Source organism: Motacilla alba, chromosome 3 (genome assembly GCF_015832195.1).
Source record: "Motacilla alba alba isolate MOTALB_02 chromosome 3, Motacilla_alba_V1.0_pri, whole genome shotgun sequence".
NCBI lineage: Eukaryota > Metazoa > Chordata > Aves > Passeriformes > Motacillidae > Motacilla > Motacilla alba.
This window is the reverse complement of record NC_052018.1, coordinates 49,877,421-49,898,408: the sequence shown is the minus strand read 5'-3', so window position 1 is coordinate 49,898,408 and position 20,988 is coordinate 49,877,421. Positions and strand designations below refer to the sequence as shown.

The following is a 20,988-nucleotide window of genomic DNA, read 5'->3' as shown; positions in this document are numbered from 1 at the left end:
ATAAAATAACTGTTTGAAGGAGAAGGCTAAATTTAAAATAAAAAATAATTCTCACCTCTACAGATGGTGAAGTAGAGATTTTGAGAAGTTCAGATGAAAGTTTTTCTCATATATTCTGGTACTGTTAAATGGATCATAAGGTATTCCTATACAGCTCGATCTGAGAGCAAAATAAAAAAATAGTATTGCTTACTTAGAATTTTACTGCTGAGTAGAAATGTACAGACTTAGTGCAAACTGTATGTGGATGATTAAATATATGAAAAGAGAGTAATGATCAGGGTGTGGCATCTTCAATGTGTCAAATCATACAAAAATTTTAAAAATCAAAGCAGGAAGAAGGGTAAATTTGGTGTAGCAGAAATCTTCTAATTTTAGGACAAGTTAATTTTTCTTAACAGACTACTTCTTCACACAAAATGTCCTTCACAAACTTTACTTCACAAAAGCATGTAGACATGTTTTCTGGACATGAAATTATAGAACTTTAATTGTTTTGCCACTTACTGTTATTTTTGTGCTGAAAATAATATTAACCTGGTACAATGAGTTTAAGAGTAACTATCAGGCATACAGATTTCAAATCTACCATTAATGAAATTACTGTTTCAGTGTTTGTCTGCTTCAGTGGCTTCCATAAAGATTTTGGTAAGAGGCAAGTATTTCAAATGAAGGTTCAGCAGTTCAAGTGACCTATTGGGAATCTGATAACATTAGAACAATGGTTGCCTTCAAGAAATATCCTGAAAGATCACCCCTTCAACACATGTTCAGTATTACAGTGCAATTAATATTTGTGGCTCAACAGTAAAACCTTTATTCTCATTATTTCCAAGTAGTCTTCTTGTCTGGAACTGATTTCCAGAAGCAGATGTCAGTGCGCACATAGTGAGCCTTCCTTAAAGGGCCTTTGCACTCCTTGAAAGACAGCAATGGTTTTGTGAGTTAAGTGGTCACATTTAAATCCAGAAAGGCAAAATTTAAAGTTCTGGAGACAAAATATTCAGGTCATACACCCCTCAATTTACTTCAAGCAATTTAAAATCAAAAAGTAATTCAATTCAGTTCTCAAAGGAAACACAAGTGTCTGGGACATCTGATTAACTCATTTCCTCATCTGACACCTACCTCTTTACAGCTTCAACCTTCCCACATCAAAGAAAGGTACTTGGCATATGCTAAGGCTCAGACTGAACTTCTGAAGAAGGTTCACATATTCATATTCTCATACTATTCATAGGAATTTCGGCTAGCTCAATCTACACAGAAGAGAAGCCACCCCTTTCACTCATTTGATCATCATTTCTTCAATCAGATCAGGTCAGATCAGCCTTTCTTTAGTCAAATGAATTCTCTACTAGCTCTATTATAAGTTGGATTTTAAGGTAGATTTCTGTATTTAATGTACATGTACTGTAGTGCTTAGCAGGTGAACAGATGCATCATCTAGTTAGTTCAGATTTCTGGAGAATTTAAATGCTTTTATATCTCCCTCCCCAGGTTTAACGTGGATCACGGCATAATAAAAAAACCTGCACAGGAATGTTGAAGTTGAGATGAATGCCTGTTTCCATTTGCCTTATTGCTGCATTCAGTGAGACAATGACTGAACACTTGGAAAGAGAAATAACAGATTTTGGAAAAAAAAAAAAGGCATTTTGGAAACAGAAATCAAGCTGCAGAAATTAAACTTTGTCATTTCTCTTAGAAAGAATAGGAGAGGAGCAGGGGGGGAGAGCAGTGACAGAGGAGAAATTGCAGATTTCTAGAATACTCAAACTTTTTATAGTGTTATGTTCTGAGCACTGCAAGACAGCAAGATAATTTTGCAGTCTTAACCCATGAGGCCAGTCTGAGTTTTCAAGAGTCAGACGTGTGTGATGGCTTTACTTTGTCAGCCCCTTTGAATTTTGCTCACGTGTATTAAAAAATTATACAGGCACACACATATATAGTATATTAATCAGAGTAATTCTGAATGGACATTATATCCTCTTTTTAGAAGGGGAAGTGCAGAATACATTTTAGAGGAGAAAAGTTAAATTCTTGAGTCTAAACCAACAAGGATTATAGCAAGTCTGAGAGTGTGTTTTGAAGCCTGTACCTTTACAATTCTCAAAAAACTCACCAACTCTGCAATGTATGTAGATACCTTTTCTTAATCAGAGCACCTTGGAGTCTGAAAAGCATGAAGTAATATTTCTGTTAAGTAGCCCAGTACTGGTTTGTTTGTTTGTTTGTTTTCTGTAAAGGCAGTTTACTTCAACTCAAAATCCATAAAAAACAGGGAGCAACTTCTTCCCTCCTACGTAAACTGACATCTGAATGCTTAAACTGGAAAAGCACAAAACCTAGCTAAATGAAAAAAGCCTGCAAGCCTTTCAGAAGAAAATCCATCAGCTCCACCATGCACTGATTTATATTAAATATAGCTATAGTGTATGTTGGCAAATAGAAAATGGAAAAGTGACTCAGTAGAAGCAAGAGCAACCCAGAATATGTGAAAGTTAAAAGCCTTTTTTTATGTGCCCAAAATTTTGGGACACTGTTGGGTACCTTTTTCTGCAGAAATACAGAAATAAAAAAAGTAGTATTACATAAAAAGGCAAAAATTAAGAAATTTCACTAGATCAACTTTTAGCTGAATACCTCAAGAGGATTAAATGTTATGTGTTGGGGTAAAATTGGTATTGCCTTAATAAAGAATAAAAGCATGTGAGACTCAGATTCCTCATTTATGCTTGAATTTCAAAAGGCAGGGAAGAAAGTGCTTTGAATTTTGAGATGGATACTGGCTGGACCAAGTCTTTGTCATTGGTAAAAGATTCATCCATGCCAGCTTGGAAAGGGCTGTCACTGTAATAGGGAAAGATCGTCTTCCTTGTGAATACGCATAATTATTTCTTTTTTTCTAATGAGCATGTAATTAACTCATTCTAGTGTTACCTTCTATTTTGCAGTAAGCTGCATTTAGACTTCTGTAGGAAAACACTTGATAGGACATTTTGATCAATACTGATCTGTCTGAGATGGTTTGAGGTAGTGTGGGACATGAGATCCCAGAGCGCCTTTTGGGCAAATGCTGAATCATCTGCAAGGAATGATAAGTACTTAGATATATGGATTTAGAGAAAGCCCTGTAGCCCAACAGAAGAGATGAAAAGTTCAAAAAGTTCAGCAGGATGAGGATATTTTGTGAAAGGAAGAGAAAGAAATGCTTTAAATTCTTGTGTTGGCCTGTCCTACATCTTCTGTGTTTTGCTCTTTACAGCTATTATGCCTTAAAACTTCTATGTATGTGTGCATGTGTACATATATATATATATATATAAAAATATATATATGTAAAAATAAACCTCTATATATAAGTACAAGTATATATAAGTAAATATAAGTAAAGTAAGTAAATAAGTAAATTTTTGTTTATTTCAACAGAATGCTGAAATTTCTGTATTTGAAGTCAACATTCGTTTCGTCGGTGGACTACTTTCAGCTTACTATCTTTCAGGAGAAGAAGTAAGATGGTTTATCTGACATATCATCATCTAGATAAGTCATTAAATTTGATTTTAATAAGTTGGTTTATCCAAATTAAATAATTGCATTTATCCATTGTTTAGAACTTTGAAAATGGCTTGTACAATGGAGACCAGTCCAGTGGGTCTTCTTGCTTCTATTGCTGCTGCTTTCTATAAGTCCTAAAGCTATTGCTTCATTTAAGTGTTAAGTGATACTTTGGGTTTTTTCCTGAGTGAGAATCACACCCAGTACATCTTACTGGGCTTCATGCTGGAGTGCGTAATTATGGAGATGCTACTCTGTGGTAGTGATAGGTTTGGTGCATCAGCTTTCTGCTTCCCAAATGGGTTTCAAGGGTACCCTTGAACTCGTTTAAACTCTTACTTTCTGTTTGCCTACTTGAACCTGAGGCTTCAACTCATAAGCAGAAGATATGAGAAGAAAGAAAAGGCAACTGTAAACCTATACATGTGAATGTCTTTAAAGCATCAACGACCCATTCATCTCTATTACCTGTCATGGTTTCTGGAGAGAATGAAGATGCAGTTTCATCTTAGAGCTTTGTCTAAATGCAATTACTTGTGTAATATTTTTGGTGAAGGCCAAAAAAGTCGCAGGTACCATTTTAAATTACATGTATTGTGATATTTTCAAGTCTTAGCTTGATATTTGAAAAGTCTTTAATCTTATTAGTTTAAATTCTGGTTTTTGTCTCTGGATTATAGTAGTGTTATGTTGCAGGATTACACAAGTTAGTACTCTTTAACCATAAGTTGAATTTATTGTTCCTTAAATCCAAAGCAATTACTGGCAGAAACTCCACAAATCCAAAGAAGTTAATTTTTTTATAAGTAAATCTCCCAAATACTAGTTGAACCTGTCACTTTAAATTACTTAAATTGTATGGCTGTGCATGATTATTTTTTGTTAAAATTTATCATTATGTTAAAGGTGTTTTAGCAAGTACTGCCGGGCCATGCACCTGACAAAGCAAGTTATAAGGAGACAATGTTCCTCTGACACTTTTATGTCTTAACTAGACTTACCTGCATATTTTACGTGGACCTGTGCTGAGTGTAGATGGTATGGAAAAGACATTCATGTCTTAAAATGCACAGGTTTTATTGTTTGAATTGTCTTGTAAATCTGGGGGAGAAAAAATGCAGTCAGACAACAGTAATGAAAAAAATTGAGAGGTGCTTGGGAGCTGGTGTCTGGATCTTTGCTAGATATTGTTTTACTTATGTTTCTTCTCTTTTCACTAGAGAGCTACTTGGGAAACAGGTGTGGGCTTTTCTATCATAACCTGTTGGTACACTTTAATTAACCAGTCCTGACAGAAGCAGAGGATATTTCTTGGCAGACGAGCTGGTAGATGAATACTCATGGGCCTTTACATCAAGTGGCAGTTTGTCTGCCAGGAAATGCCTTAATCCTTTGTCATCAGTGCTGGTGATTTAATATGTATGTTGATGGTTTATGTGCCGTGTCTGTTAATGTGCAGTCTCATTCTCTATCAGCATGTATAGTTTCTCTTAAATAACACCTAGTCATTGCCTCTCAACTATTCCTTCATCCTCAGAGAGGCAGTTTTACCACCACCTCTCCAGCTAGATTAAAAGCAGCACCGTGTTCTCTTGCACAAATGAAATGAGGAGATAGCTGAAGCGCAAGAAAGTGTTTCACATGATGGATAATTAAATGGAACTCTTTGCAGTAGAACATCAGTGATAAAGGATGCTAGTGCCCATTCTAAAATTGATGGAATCAGTAATGAAAGTAAAATGGCCTCTTACGTACCAGAGAAGAGGTGTATTATTAAGGAGGGTGCCAAGCTCTTTCAGGCCAGGAAGGGCATCATCCATGCTTGCCACTGGTTCTCACACTCTGTGTTAGACATCTGCTGTCCAAGACAGAATGATGTCCCTAAACAGTTGTTCTGGTGGCTCAGAGAGTGCAATCCAGCACGCTCTGCCTTTATCAGATTTGGAGAAACTTCCTGATTTGTCTCCTAAATCCCAAGATGCTGTGGCAATAGCCAATCTCTGCCAATGGAAAGAATGGGTTGCAGCAGGGTGAGGTTCTTCCATATTATGGGGGTCTCTTCTTCCCTGCTGCTGCTGAGAGGTGTGGAAAGGCCTGAGGGCCCCAGAGGCTGGCTGCCACTATAGAAAATAGATCTTTAATAATCTATTAGTCCATTACATTAGTGGGTGTTCCTAAAAAGGTAGCACAATCTGTATGCACACTGATTAAAGGATTAAACTTCCTCAGTTAAAAGCTCAATTAATTCTTTATCAGATTAACTATTAAAAAATCTTATATTTGCTGTGCTCACTTACCAGTATTCTAATTAAAGAAAGCTGTGTTTCGGTAGAAGGAGTGATGGAAATAATTATTGTTTGTGCTTCTGAATTACATTTCCATGGGTAATGATCCAAAGCTGCAACACATTGTATGTTCCATAATCATTTGTAAGTCTAACTAATCATGATTAAAGAATATGCTATCATACTGAGTAGTTCCTAAAACATCCTGCTCACATAATAGTTCATTTAGATAAAGTCACCAATGTGAATCATTCTAAAAATGAACAAATTGAATACTTTACCCCTTGATAACTATATGTGCTGCTCACTTGCAAATAGAGCCATGAGATGCTTTCTGTTAAACTTCCTACAATTTCTATCTTACTAGAATTAATATGAAATACCTTAAAGTGCTAGAAATGTCATATGCCTTTTTTTTTTCCACTGTGGTATCTGTCTAAACTCAAGTCAAAAAGCGTTTCAGTCAAATATCATCTTCATTTATAAAATAGTTACAAATATCAGAAAACTTGATTTTAAGATGAATAACTGTTAAACTGATGCTCTTTTTTTGTTGTTGTTGTTGGTTATTTTTTGGTTTCTTTTGGGTATTTAAGTCCCTAATAATAATAATATATATTGCATGTGAATACTTTTCTTGGTATTTTTTCCATAAGTCACTGGCTGTAGGATTATTAAAAATAAGCCTGGCTCCTTAAAAGCACTGCTAGTATTGGAAACTTTTTTGTTGTTATGAAAGTATCTTTAGGGAACTGTAATATGATAGATTTATCCCATAGGACTGGGACAGATTTTTTTTTTCAAGCTTTCTTGATCATTTTGTTCAAATTAAACCTTGATTAAGTACAAGGCATGTCTTAGAATCTTGGAAGATTCCTCATTTAAGTACTTTTTTGTTTTGAAATGAAAAATCAAATGTAAGGGAGAAATTTGTTTTATAACTGCCTTGCTGTATGTGCTAGTTTGATGTTAAATTCTGGGATACCAAGGGTCAGGAGTATGGCATGCAGCAAGGTCCTCTGTTCTGCAGACCCAGATATTTGCACTTCCAAATGTAGTCATATAAGGAGATAATTCGTTAACTTTTGGAGGAGGACAGCACTGAACCCTCTAACAGCAACTCAGATCTTTCTTGGAATTCGTGGAGATTACAAACATTACTTCTGAGCACTGTAGTTTTCACTGCTGGGAACAGCTGTGATACAGGCGCTGAAAGCCAAATGTATGGCCCTGCTCTTAGTCCAGTCAGGCTGGTATGTTCTCTGGGTCTTCTGATTTACTCACAACTGGCTCTAATAGGCACTGCTAAAGCTAAGTAATAGCTTAGCAGTTGGTTCCTGACTGTGGAGCCAACCTTCAAGTAAAACAGTCCCCTGACTGCTTTACTTGAAGGTTGGTTCCACAGTCAGGGAATACATTGCATAGGCAGAAGTAGAAGGAACTTTTAATTTGCTGTTTGTGTGAGCAGCAAAAAAGCTAATCCAAAACGCTCTGAAGTAAGTAAGGAGCACATGAATTTCAGATTCAGATGGTAATTTCCCAGATTCCTTTGAAGCTTTTCTGTTTTGTTTTTTTTTTTTTTTTCCCAGAGTTAAAATATTTTGGATGCAGCAGCTGTTCTTCCTGCATAATATGCTCATGTTGCCATTCTTCTCCATAGCATGAAGCAAAAATGTAACAGATTTGTACTTTTTTTGCTGTGTCAGGATAACCTGTTTGAAGGAACACTAATTTGTTCTGATCAGGGTGAAAGAGTAACAAAAAGAAACCAAAAACTCCCAGACCAAAAAAAAAAAAGAAAAAATCCAAGCTGTTCTTCATGATCATAGGTGTTGGACTTAGAGCTTCATCTGTTACTCTCTACCAGCTGTTAATTAGAGCTTAAAAATGGGAAAAAATTATGACATACTTAATTAGTTTATGTCTGCATTTAGAGTTGGAGTTACAGTGTCACTGTTCAACCTCACTTGATGATCTTGGTTTCCTGTCTGACTTCAGACAGACCTAATCATTGCTCACTGTAAACCACCATCCCTCAGTGATTGTCAAGCTATCTTACTAATGAGGAGCAGGCATGAAATAATGATGTAGATGCTACTGATCTACAACTGCCTTTGCCAGGCTGACCACAGAAGATTGCTGACTTCATATAGTGCTGAGACATTCTGCAGAATTTAGCTGTAGTTATCCTTTCTGTCTCTCCCTCTCTTGTAGAGGTGTCTCTTCAGAGAGAATATTTAAATTCCATGAATACAAAAAAAAATAAATAAATTCCATCATTTAGCAGTCTTGCATGGTAGGAGAATTAAGTTTTTGTCACCTGTACAAAGGTATTGGCCTTTTCTGCAAATTGTGATTAAGTTCCAGTGTATTAAGTTCCACTGAGCTCAGTGCCTTGGGGATCTGAGCTCACCAAGTGTGAGCACTGACCACATGTTTTATCGGCTTCCTCTCACTTAACTTGACACTAGTTAACAAGAGGACTTTTCCTTTTATGCCTTGGAAGCTTGATTTCTAATGCTGTTTGAAACTCCAGGCATACTGTATCAGCTTGATCACTTCTCTGTGAATGCCACTTAACTCCTCCTTAATGATCTTCACAGACTGGCAGTAGAATTCCCTGTGTGGTACAGACTAGAAGACTTCAATTGCCCTTAGCTTTCTACAGCCCTGTTTTCGGATTTGGGTCCTGTTTCCCACCTACCATCCATCTGCTGCCACTTTTAAGCAATGCATCAGTGTTTCAGTGGTGTCATGTTTTAGCTCCTGTGGAGCTCTGAAATGATCTTTATGCTCTCTTTCATTTTTATAGATTTAGGATTTTTTAACTTGGTATTTCATTGCATTCTGGAGCCATTCAATATTGCAACAGTCCATTAGGCTTATTGTTTGAAGGACCTTCTTGCATGGGAACATGCCTAGGCTCTTCAAGACCAAACACTGGGGCAAGTTTATCTTATTAGCAAGGCTTTGGTTCATGCACTATGCTCTTTTAAACAGACATCTCCTATTGTTTCTCCTGGCTCTCTAGCAGGCTTCATATTTCTCCTTTTTTTTTTTTTTTAACTATAAACACTTGTTCTTCAAAAGTTACGTTTATCCTGACTGAAGAGTTTTCATTTAACTTGCCAGTTTCTGTATTGGACTCAATATAGTTTTACTTATAATTACCTTCTTTACAGTCAAACCAAAGGAAGGCACAAGTCATCTGAACATTTTGATTTGAGAATTTTTGGTCTCTGAACCTCACCTTTTGTTCTCCAAATCATCTCCAAGCAGTTTAACCTTGTGGCTGTTTCTTTCTAAGTTCATTTCAGCTGGTCATCTTGATTCTCTTTCTAAACTTAAACATTACCAAAGTGAACCTTTTTTTAAAAGAATGTGTTGAATTGGGGCAAGTGGCCCCTGTTGACAGTAATATGTCAAACTAAGTTAAGAGCTACTTTTTCTCCTACAGACTCTGAATTTCTGCAGAAAGCTGTCATTACACTGTATAAAATCAAGGTTTATATCAGCTCTGATGTAGCACTTAACAGCCTGCTCAGGGACAGAGAAGGATTTAAAATCTCCTCTGTTTCCCACAATCACAGTCTGTAATCTCCATTACTATTTCAGCCTCTTCTCCACCTTTAATAAATCTAATGCTGTTCACTTTCTGTGCTAGCAGCATCAAAATGTACTGCAGAATCCCTATAGAGTCACATTCTGGAGATAACCTTGACTCCTAAGATTTTCTTTTATGTAGACTGTTCTGCCATTTCAAGCAGACTGCCCTTCAGTCTTCTATTTCTGTCTCTTAAGTTCCTGCAGTGCAATTACACTGTCACTGTTGATGAAACCCATCTCTCTCAAATAGGTTCCCTTTATTCCAAAAGTTTTCTCATTCCTAACACTTCTGTCCCCTCTCTCCCAGTGCTACTTGCTCAGCTGCTCTGTGCAACTGTGCTGCTCAAGCTGGCCCCACACTTAATTCTGAAGAAAATTGGAAGAATGGTAACAGAGTTGTGGATTTCCAGTCTTGCACTTAATTAAGATGCTGCTTCTAGGTTTTCCTTCTCTTCCCACTCTGCTGTGGGGTTACTGATATTACCCACGTGTACATTGACAGGGAACTGCTTCTGGGGTCTAAGTACCTGCAGCCTGATGGAGACTCTGCCCCTGTACTGCAATCAGGCACCACCACCAGGCACACCATCAGCTGCCATCACCAACAATTCTTGTGCCTCAGAATGAGGGCCCTCAGGCTACTCTGCTAATGTAAAGTGGGAATAGTGGCAATTTGCCTTAATTCAGTGAATTGCTGTCTGCTGGAGTCCAGCAGTGGGTATGTTTTGCTTTTGTTTGTCTGTCATCATTTTGTTTGTCTATCAGTGTGAATACCCACAGCAGGGGACTGAGAAGCTGTGGTGACAGCCTGCTGCAGCTGCTATAACTAAGCCTGCCATGAAACCAGGAATTAGAGCCCTGATTTTGATCTGAGAAACATCAGTTTAGAACTCCCTCCTGTACATAACTTATATTGTTCACTTTTAGTGGTTTTTCACTTACCTAGCGGACAAGGGTTTGTTTGGGGAGTTTTCTCCAAACAACAAAAAAATTTGCTTTGTTCCACGGTAAACCTATTTGACATGTTTTTGCATTCATATGTTGACTTTGGAAATAAGAAAAAAAAGTTCACTGCTTATTACATTAATTTTAACTAAAATCCCTGCTCACCTCCACACTACTGTAGGCTGATGGTAAATTGCTAGAAAGGAGAATGGATTATAATGAGACCTAAGAAATACTGGATTGTGATTGTAACAGCTGGTATGTTTGACACAAGCTCATGAGCTGTGTTATTAAGTAGAATTCAAGCAGCTGAGAGAGAGCTGTTTGTTTCTTCTGAGGATTTGGCTTTCAACTAGCTCCTGCAGTTTCACTTCATTCTGGCTCTACGGAACAGTTGGAAAGAGAATGTCTGTCAGAAATAGTAGTGTGAGTGCTTTCCCTTTGAGCAGCAGCTCTAGACAGACCCTAAAGAAGAATTCTTTGCATGTGGGTTGATACTCTGTACAGAAGAAATTACATGCTATTAGCAGTCTGTCCAGAATCACCAGGCCCCTGCAAAGAAGTTGTTTCCAAGATATTTCTCTCTTTTATTTATCTCAGTTTCCAGTTCTGTCACTTAGCAGCACAAAATGCAGTTGCACAATAAAGAAGAGTAAAAGGAGGGTGAAAACATGCTGCCTGAAGAGGTGGTGGAGTTGCTGTGCAGATTTAATAGAAAATGTACAGCATATGGTTAGATACAGGGTTCAGTGGAGCCATTTGCAAGCAGCATTTAGATTGTTGCAAATATACTATTCATATCTAAATAACAATACTTATACATAATACTACAGCAAAGAACTTTAATTCTTTCTGCAAATGAAAACAACAAAAAAATCTCAGTGCTGACAGTGGGAATAGATCAGCATGAATTTATGCTGCTTAAATTCTGAGTTATGTGAAGTATTTGGGAAGTATATTCTCTCTGTGGATGTGGTATAAAAGTTCAATTAGGTAATAATAATAGATGTTATTGAATCATTGTACTGATTTTTTTACCAAAAAAAAAAACCCTACATATGCAAATATTATTTTACTCTGGGTGTGGAATAACTCTTCATTTCTTCATCTAAATATTTCACAATATATAACTAGTGTATGGGAGATTCCACTTTGTGCTTTGTCTCACAAAGTCAAACTGAGAGTAAACTGAATCTGAGGTTATTTTTCATTAAGTTGGGAGTTAAGTAGGTGATAACATACTTCTCTTATTAGCTTAAAGCATAAACCATCCAGTAGAAGATTAGCACGTTTTTGATTCTGTTGGCAGCTGTGAAGACATTCCATCAGATTCCCAAAGCTGACTTTAGCAAAGAATCTTTCTATCTTCACATCTCTTTTCAAAAATTTAAATTACTTCTAGTAAAAAATATGTAGGCATATTTTTAATATTATAAATACAATTTGAGTGAACAGAAATGTGTGATGCAATTTGGGAAGCTTCTTATCCAATTAGCTCTTTGAAGGATCAGATTAGAAATTCATTACAAAACACCACTTTGTGCCACCCACCAACTCTGCTGCTTCAAGCTAACTGAAGATCATTGAGAAGATTGAATGCCTGAAATCAGAAACAGACTGATGTCATTGCTGCTCTTGCATGCTTTTCATATCTCCAGCAATAGGTAGAGATAATGGCATCCTTGCTGCAGGAGAAACAGATACTCTTAAAAAAAGTCTCCTTTGCCCTTGCAACACATCTTGCTCAGCAGATCAAACATGGGACAGATACAAACAAGGTTCATTTGCTTTAAGTTAGCACCAACTCTTGGGATCAATTTATGGCAAGGGCTAATTGTCCTGTGGATTTTTTTTTGGCAGGATCAATTGTTTATTTTCAGGCAACAGAAATCGGAAAGATTTGTAAGATAAGTAGGGAGCTTTCTCCCACACCTTTCAAAAACTGCAGGAAGCCACATGCTTTGTTTGCCACTTGTAAAAATGCAACAGTTGAATAATGTTGGTAAATGTTTTGTTTGATAAATGAGTCCAGTTGCTGTATCATCTGTGCCAAAAGCTTGCCTCTGCCATACTCAGACTGAGTTTGCACCCTATGTGCAAATGATTGAGAAGGAATTTGGAAAAGATGTGCACATAAAAAATCCTGTGCCACTTCCAGCATGATAGATGCCAGTGGGGTTTTGTGGTTTTGGCAGGTGATTGCCCCTAAACGGAGCTGTCATGAAACATTTGAAAAACAAATCTTTGTTTTCCTCCAATCAGTAAATGTAAGGGTTCATTTTGCCTAGGGCTAAGTGCACAGAATTGGGCAAACTGCAAACTTTTCTTAAGCCAGAAATTGAGAAGAGGATGAACATGAAGATTTGAAAGCTGAAAAGGAGGAGGGGTATGTAGTGCCAGTGTTTCATACAAATCTTGCTTGGTTTACTCAAGGAAAAAAATAATTTAGGATGTAGTTAAACAGCAGATTCAGTTTCTTAGCTCACTGTTTACATTGCAAGTCTTTTGTCAACTCATATACAAGCTTCTGTATTCCCATAGGTGTTAGCTGGTCAGCCATCTGACTGTTTAATTTCCTAGTAAAGCAAAAGATACAAGAGAGGTCAGGAGGTGCTAAAATATTCTGAAGAATTTGGATTTTGTTTTATGTGTTTAGCTCTGATATTCTTTACTCAACACCTTTAATTGCTCACATTAACCCACTCAACCCTGATGAACTCCTTCAAATAGTAGCTAATTAAAGCAGGACAGTGTGAGGGGACTCTTGTCATTCTGCTACATGAAGGCTCAAGAGCTTGTTTTAACATCCAAGTCTTATGTAAACTGACATAACTCTAAAGCAAACAAGGAAGATCACTCCAGCAGCAGCGTTACTGGAGTAGAGTCAACCTTCAATTAACAAAAAGCTGTCTTCTTTCTGGCATCAAGGGCCAGTTCCATTGTTTCTGATGTTTCCAAAGCATTGAACTACCAAAAATACTCTGTAACTAGTTCATCTGAGGAACTAGATGTGTCCTCTTTGTTTCTTTCCTTCCATCTTTAGGCAATTTTCTGCTTTTGCAGGCTAAGCAAAACAACCATACTAGTTGTTTTTGGAAGCTGGTTCAGTCCTGTTACTGCTTTAAAGTTTTGCTTTCCCTTGGGGGCCAAGTTGTCCTTAATTTTTGCAAGCATGACTAGATGATTTTACAGTCCAATAGATCCTAAGGACCATCATGTGAAAAGGATATCCTATGAATTTCACTCTCATCCATTTATCTTTAAAACTCTTTTCTTGTTGTTTTCTTCAAACTAACAGCTGCAGAACAAAGCCAGCAGCTTACAATGCCGTTTTCCTTAGAGGGTGCTATTTTCCCCAACTTGCTCTTAAAAACACTATTCATAGTATACAGACAATTTCAATCTTTTTCCTTTTATCATGCAAAACTAGTGAATAACTGAAAACTTCTCATCAGCATTTGCTGCTTGCACGGTATCTCTTACAAACATGGTTCAGTCTGTGCTCAGCCTTTTCTTTCCAGAGCTGCTTTTATTTCCATTTATATTCTAGGGGGAAGAATAAATAATCTTCCTGGTTCCAGGCAAGATTTACAACTGCTGTAATGCTTTGGGCCATCGTTGCCACACTGCTGCAGGAAACTACAGTGGTGGTTCTCAGCACGCCTGAGCAGAATTAGTTCAGTGTTAAATGCCATCAGCTTTTCTAATTTGCTTGAAGGGTCTGTCTTAAGTTAAAATGGTTATTAACTGACCCAAGGTCAAAAGTAAAGATTTACTGAGATAACGAGGAGGACTTACCCAGCCATATTTTTTCTTGATAGACTGTGACAGTTGGTAATAGAATTAATGAGTGAGTGAAGCTGGTGACTAAGATGCCCTTTTTCTAAATCATACTTTGAAGACTTTTTTTCTATCTAGATCTGACTTGAAATTACCGTTAAGGTACTCTAATGTTTTAACTTACATGCTATTAAATATAGAAATAATTTAGTGAAGCCTGAAAGGCCTTCTCTCTGGAAGTGGCTATGTGTAGTGTTCAGTTAAAGAATAAAATAAAGCACAACAGCCATGTAATGAATTTTGTTAAAATTTGAGAGAGTTTACATGGTTGGCATGCCTTTTTTTTTCCTCTTGCTTCAAGTGGGGGCATGGAAAGCAATGTCCACATGCTAATACACATACTTGAAGTCTTTATTAATACTTCCAACCATTGTTTCCTTCAAATATGTTCTGCGTTCAAAAATAGTGTTAATCTTTAGAGAGTACAATTTATGGCTGTTAAATTACAGGAATGGTTTTGAGGTTTAGCTCAAAAAAAGTAAAAAAAGTTTTAACTGCAGGAAATTCTGAGAAGCAGTTGAATTGCTCATAAATTTGATGTGCTGGCAGCTCTGGTGCTCAGTCAGAGGACTTGTTTCTGAGTCTTTAAGATCTGGAAATTCTTATATTTTAGTCAGTTTAGTTTTATGACTTGTCCAGTAAGAGAAATAGTCTTACAGTAAACAGAAAGGAATTGAATTAGTCTGCCTGATGATTTAACTTACAACATAAAAGGAGCTTCTTAAATCATAGTTCTTCTCTCTTGAAGCCTCCTGTTTGGCTTACATGCAAAGAAGTAGAAGAGTTCACATCTCTTATATTTAATTTAGGGAAAATATACAAGCACTTTATTCAGGCTCATTTTGATCTGGTCCATTATTCATCAGACAATTCAATGACTATTGTCAGTCAGAGAAATCTCAGTAATAAGAAAGAAAGCACTGAGTTAGGAAACCATCATCTTTTTGTCCTGTTGTATAGAGGAAGATTTTTATTGTTACATTACTTATATAAAAAGCCATCTAGATGGTGTGTCAGAGGTGTTGTGGGGAAAGGAGCCTGCAGAGTAAGCTAAATTTTAACCCATTCGTCCCCTTGAAATATAACAACTTTAGAATGCATCAATGCAACTGCTGGTGTTATCAAACTCACCTGTCATGGGGTCAGGCTCAGCTGTTCACATGGTTGCAAATCCAAGCTGCCCTTACCCAAATGGTTCATTCTCAATCCCATTGTTTTTAATGGAATTGACCAAAACAAGTTTATTTGTAATCTGAGAATCCACTGAAACAGCTAAAACAGTTGATTTCTATCCCATATATCTATACAAGTGAGACAGAACTAGTCCATAGCTGCTGGTGGTAGAGAAACACAGTGGGAGAGTTTTGTGATCCAATGGCTTGTTCATAAGTGATCTATGCTATAGGTCTAACAGAGGAACTGTTGGCACTGACTTTGTACTTGTGATGATTCTGTTTTTTTCCAGTATCTGTGATCACAAAATCTGGAAATTCCTGTGTTGACTTCAATCCTAGTATAAGAATCAAAAGAAGCACTTTACTGTTTAAACATGGGACAGCCATAATATAAAACACTAATTTCCATTGAATACTCATTATATTTTATATATGTTTAAAGAATATAAGAGACACTCTAAAATAGTAGAGTTTAATTTAATTTATTCTCCTTGTATCCATGAACACAATTTATTTAATTTACTCTCCTTGTATCCATGAACACATCAAACTAATGGGCAGTGGAATGTGGAATTGCCTAGGCATGAAGAGGAGCATAGGGTCTCTGGCCAAGGACATTAGAGTAATGCAAATTAACTCCGTAGGCTTTTTGTGTTTAATGAAGACTGTGTAAAGCCTGGAACTCCGTAATTCTGTGCCTAAAATCATGGCTTGTTTTTAAAACTTCAATATTCAAATTTGTCAGTTTGGATTCTCATCATACTTTGTTCCTTGTGCTAGTCCTTTCATAGCCTGCATTACATGTACACTAGCTATTAGTTGTCCTTATTGTTGCTATTATTACAAGTTTACTGCTTGCTTCATTCTAAATCAAACCACTAATAACAAGACAAGACCCTTGATAAATACCTTGTTGCAGTGTCTGCTGAAGATACAGCCTGTCACTTAGGTCTATACTATGACCCAGCCCCATCCATGTCCTAATGCCAAAATGTACATATAAAATTTATATTAAACATCAAGCAGAAACTGAAACCCAAGAGGTTCCCTTTGAACATCAGGAAACTGTAAGGACTACTGGCCACTGCAGTGATTTGCAGTGATTGCCCAGCGAGATTGGAGAGTCCTTGTCCTTGGAGATATTCCAAAGCTATCTATGCACATTCATGTTTTGGACAGCAGGCTCTGGGTGGCCCTGCTGGAACAGCACAGCTGGACTAGATGACCTTCAGAAAGCCTTCCACACTCAACTCCTTCCACTCTTCCAACCTCAACCATCCTCCTGTGAAATTTCAATCATAGCTTCATAAAAACACAGCACTTGGCTATCTGGAGGAATTGGCATGAAAACAGCAGGGAAAAGGAAAACTTTTCTTCCTTAGTGCTGCTGCATTACTGCTGTGGACCCAGCACACTTGCTGTAGAACAATGGGAGTAACTCCAGAAAGAACAAATCTTGAACTGGCTGGAGAACTCCTACTCTGTGCTGCCTTGTCTGAGGACATCGTCAGTGTAAAATTTTAACCATTTTAGAACCAGCCTCTGAATGATACAAGTAACTGACTTAAAATACTTGTGAAGATGTCAGATCAAGACTATATCATGATTGACAAAGACCATCTTTTTGAGGGCAAACAGAGCGAAAAGGCAGAGTAGTTACTTGTTCCATTTGCTCAGTGGGCTGCTCAGGTTTGCTAGTGGTTGGTTCAAGGGAGATGGCAGAATATGGGAAACCCTGAGTTTTGGTCCCTTTTATCCAAGGATCTTTTTGTTTCAAACTGATGAGAGTAATTTCATTAGGCTGTTGTTGTGGTGTTGGAGTAAAATATTAAAGTGAGTGAATGAAGTTCGGAAAAAAATGAACGGAAGAAGAAATAAAGCAGGCACTCTTGGTATCCTGTTCACATTGTTATACTTGTGTAATTGATAACCATCACTTAAAACTCTTGCCATTAGTGCCTGGAAGAAACTAACAAGTGTCACATAATATTGGCTGAAACAAACAGCTCCCCATTTGCTGCAGAGTTACCATTAAAAATAAAATAGATCTCCCTTTATGTACACAGAGTGATTTTAGCCTTTTCTGTGCCTGCCCCCATGGTCTAGGATTGTCATTTAGAGTGAAGGCCTCACTCTAAATCACTTAATGGTATTGGAATTAAAATATACAGTCAAATTTACAAGCCTAGGAATGAATCTTCTGAAAGCACTTTATGCTGCATTGAGGATGTAATTATTGATTCCCCATGCTGTTTATTAGGCTCCTCCACCCCACCCCCTGCTTTCACACAGATGGTGTTGCAAATCACCCCTCAATGGTCACCTGCTTGAAAGGAAAGTTTCATATGCAAAGTGCTGTTCTTTGTTTAGTCAGGATAGCTTTCAAGATATAAAATGAGGCAGCTATTTAAATTTGTTGTTACAGCAGTTGAGCTGGGTACACAAGATTAAATAAAAAGAAAATTAGGAAGCAGATGCTTGTGGCTTAACAGAAGAATTGAGCTAAAAGATACTCTTCGTTACTGCTGGATATGAGTAATTTTACTAAGGCAGCTGTTTCCTTAATCAGGAAAAACACCAACCTCTTAAGATGACATCCAGATGTTTTCTGTATCACTTCACAATATAATGAGTTTCCATTTTATATGCCATATTTTTAATTTCAGTCACATTCACTTATATCCAATATACTTTCAAATGCATGTATCATCTTCCTGAACTGTAGAAGACCTCACTACTAAATGCATGACATATTCTGTACTCTGGCATCCTTGCCTGGTGTTAGTCTACGAGTTGCTTCCAGGGCTGACAGTGCCTTTCACCAGCATCCAAACATGTGAATATTGGACTTTCACAGGATGGAGAGGGCTTGTTTTGCTGGGGACAGAGGGGCCTTGGGAAAGAGTTTTTTAGTGCTAATGCCTCTTCATACTTTAGTTGTATAGTTGTATGGTGTCTCTTAAGTGGTGCCTGTTGGTCAAAGCAGGACATACCATAGTGTTAATTTATATGGGTTAAGATCATGTTCCTCTGTGTAAAAACAGAGATTTAAAACTTCCACGAGCTCTTAGATGTGGACTCAGTCTTCCATCATGACTGCTGACACTTTTAATGCCTGCTAGCATGCCGTCTGTCCTTGCTTGAAACAAATGCTTATTTGACTGGAGACCTGCAGTTCCAGGCTTTCTATTGCTGATAGGCCACAGAGCTGGCATCCCAAATCTTTGACAGTGATCCCCTGACACTGAGCTGTTTCATAAATTATGTATTTGGGGTGGTGTGGCATTTCAGAGTCTTCAGATTTGAGCACAGTTTTTGCAGGTGTGAGTCTTGCTTACCTGTTTTTGGGGCCTCGGGCGCCGGTTGCCAGCGCTCAGTTAATCCGTACGCGTGCGGTAAATCCAACTCCTTACTCTTTGTGCATGCTGCTTATCGCACCTCTTGAAAAATTAAAGCTGCCCTGAGTCTGGGGTGAGGAATTCTCAAAGGCTTTTGTAAGTAACAAATTCCTTTTGTTATTACAGGCAATCATTGCAGTTTGTTTACTGCATTCATCACTGCCTTTTCTTGAATTATTGCGGCAGGGATATTATTAAATGGTTGGTTCATAAGCTCTCCAGTGCTAATGGGTTGTAGCTAAGCTTCTAATTGTTCAAGTATACATAAGCTTTAAAAAAAATTAGCTTTTTGACGTTAGTAGATAAATGAACAGTTGCTTTTTCTCCTGTGGTCTAAAAGTTCTTCCTCTTAAATAGTTCTTGGAGTTTGTCTGTGTAAGCAATCCTAAATACACGTGAATAGCAGAAAAGAAAATAACCAAATGTAACAGAAACAAAGTCTTCCTTTATGATTTTTTAAATTCTGCAGTTATCTAGCAATTCCTGTCTTCATTTTTAAGTTTTAATGTACAAGTGAGGTATGGAAAACTTACTGTACATTACATTATTTCTTTGGTTTGTCCCTTGCACTCTTTTTTGACAGTTTGTACCATTTAATTCTGGCCTTCCTAAAATAAGATTTTCAAACACAGCATATCTAATTAGAAATTCTTAGTTGAAAAATAACTGAAGTAATTACCTACGTTAGCTACTGCTGATAACTTGAGGGGGCTTGTGCTTTTTGCTGTGTGCATTTGAATGAAATCTGGAAATCTCTCACTAATCCAGTTACTTCCATTTGATTAAGTTCTCTACAATCTTTTCCACAGAGGGGATACTCTTCATGGTACTATGTGACTTCTTTGGTACATCAGTCAGCCAGAAAAGAAAATTAGTTTTCTTGCCATCAGTGAAACCATAACAAAAAAAAAAAAAGGCTAATTGAATAAAAGAAGAGATTGATTTATTTTTTTTAATCTAATCTAATTTGTGCAATAAGCAGGTTTTTTATGTGAACTTTCTTCTACGAGCTGGTGACCAGCATACTGGATTATTCTGGAAAGGGTAGTACAGATCTAAAAGCTTACTCATGTTTGTTACTTCCTGTAGTTGTGAAAAAGACACGTGCTATTACAGCAGTTTGCAGGTGAGTGGTTGCTCACAGATACCACAAGCTGCCTGAATCTCTCCAGTAAGTGATTTGCATATTTCTGCAATCACTGTTTTCAAAAGCTTTGAGAAGAGTTGTACAGATGGGCACAGGTGCTTTAGGTTTGACATTATGCTTGCAAACTGGAAAGCCTTCCCAAAACTCAGAATGGTGAAGAGCGTGATGCTGACTGGTGCAATTGTGTTGATCAGCTCTGGCTGATCTTTGGCTACTGTAGGTGTACCCTCAGGTGGAGCCACTTGTTTTGAGTGCACTGTCCCCCTCTTCTGTATCCTGCTAGGAAGACTTGAGACTGGGTGCAGTCCTGGGCTGGAGATATGTTGTCATCTTATTGCATATCTTCCATACCTTCTCAGATTTCTTATGGGCAGCTTCTCGCAGCACTGACTCCTCCTTCTTCACAGCACAGCTAACAAACCCTAGTTCTCTTCTTGACCAGTTAACTTACTCTTTTATAGCACTCATTCTTACTGGACACAGCTGTGGCCTTTTAAGAGCAGGCCTGTTCTTAATCCTTGGTAATTACTACAGTTGCAACTCTTTAGGGGTGAGATTGCCTTCTGCACTATTTCTATTCTCTTACATTCTATCCCCCTACAGAGGTGGGTGCGTGTTGGTGTGGCATTTCACATGCTCCAGTCCAGCGGGACCAGGGCTGGCCCAGAGCTAGGAAATTGGTCTTGAATGCAGTCTGTTTCCTGGGGAAAATGCTCAAAATGCACTCTTGACACTTGTGGATCTAGATGTACAAAATACTTCTGCAGCTGTGAAAGTCCTCTTTGAAGGCCATTTGGCTTCTTCTCCTGGCACTGATGATCACACTGATGTGATTCATTATAATGCTTGTTTCCAGAAATTGTATTAATTTGTCTCCTCACCTTTTAGCACAGAATATTCATAAATTACTTCAACTCAGCTGGAAGTGAGGACTGAATAAAATACAACTCACTGGCACCTGCTAGTGTCAAGGTGACAGTAATTGTAAAAGCACTGGTTGCTGATGAATTAACACCAGCATCTGGGTG

At 37.6% G+C, this 20,988-nt stretch overlaps 1 protein-coding gene across 1 annotated transcript in view; it reads left to right on the top strand.

Moving 5' to 3' along the window:
• MAN1A1 (mannosidase alpha class 1A member 1) overlaps positions 1-20,988 on the top strand; it is a 142,465-nt gene that overhangs the window by 54,122 nt on the left and 67,355 nt on the right. The window contains exon 4 of the mRNA XM_038134149.1: positions 3,436-3,516. Within this exon, the coding sequence (XP_037990077.1) occupies positions 3,436-3,516 (81 nt within the window). The remainder of the gene's footprint in view (positions 1-3,435; positions 3,517-20,988) is intronic.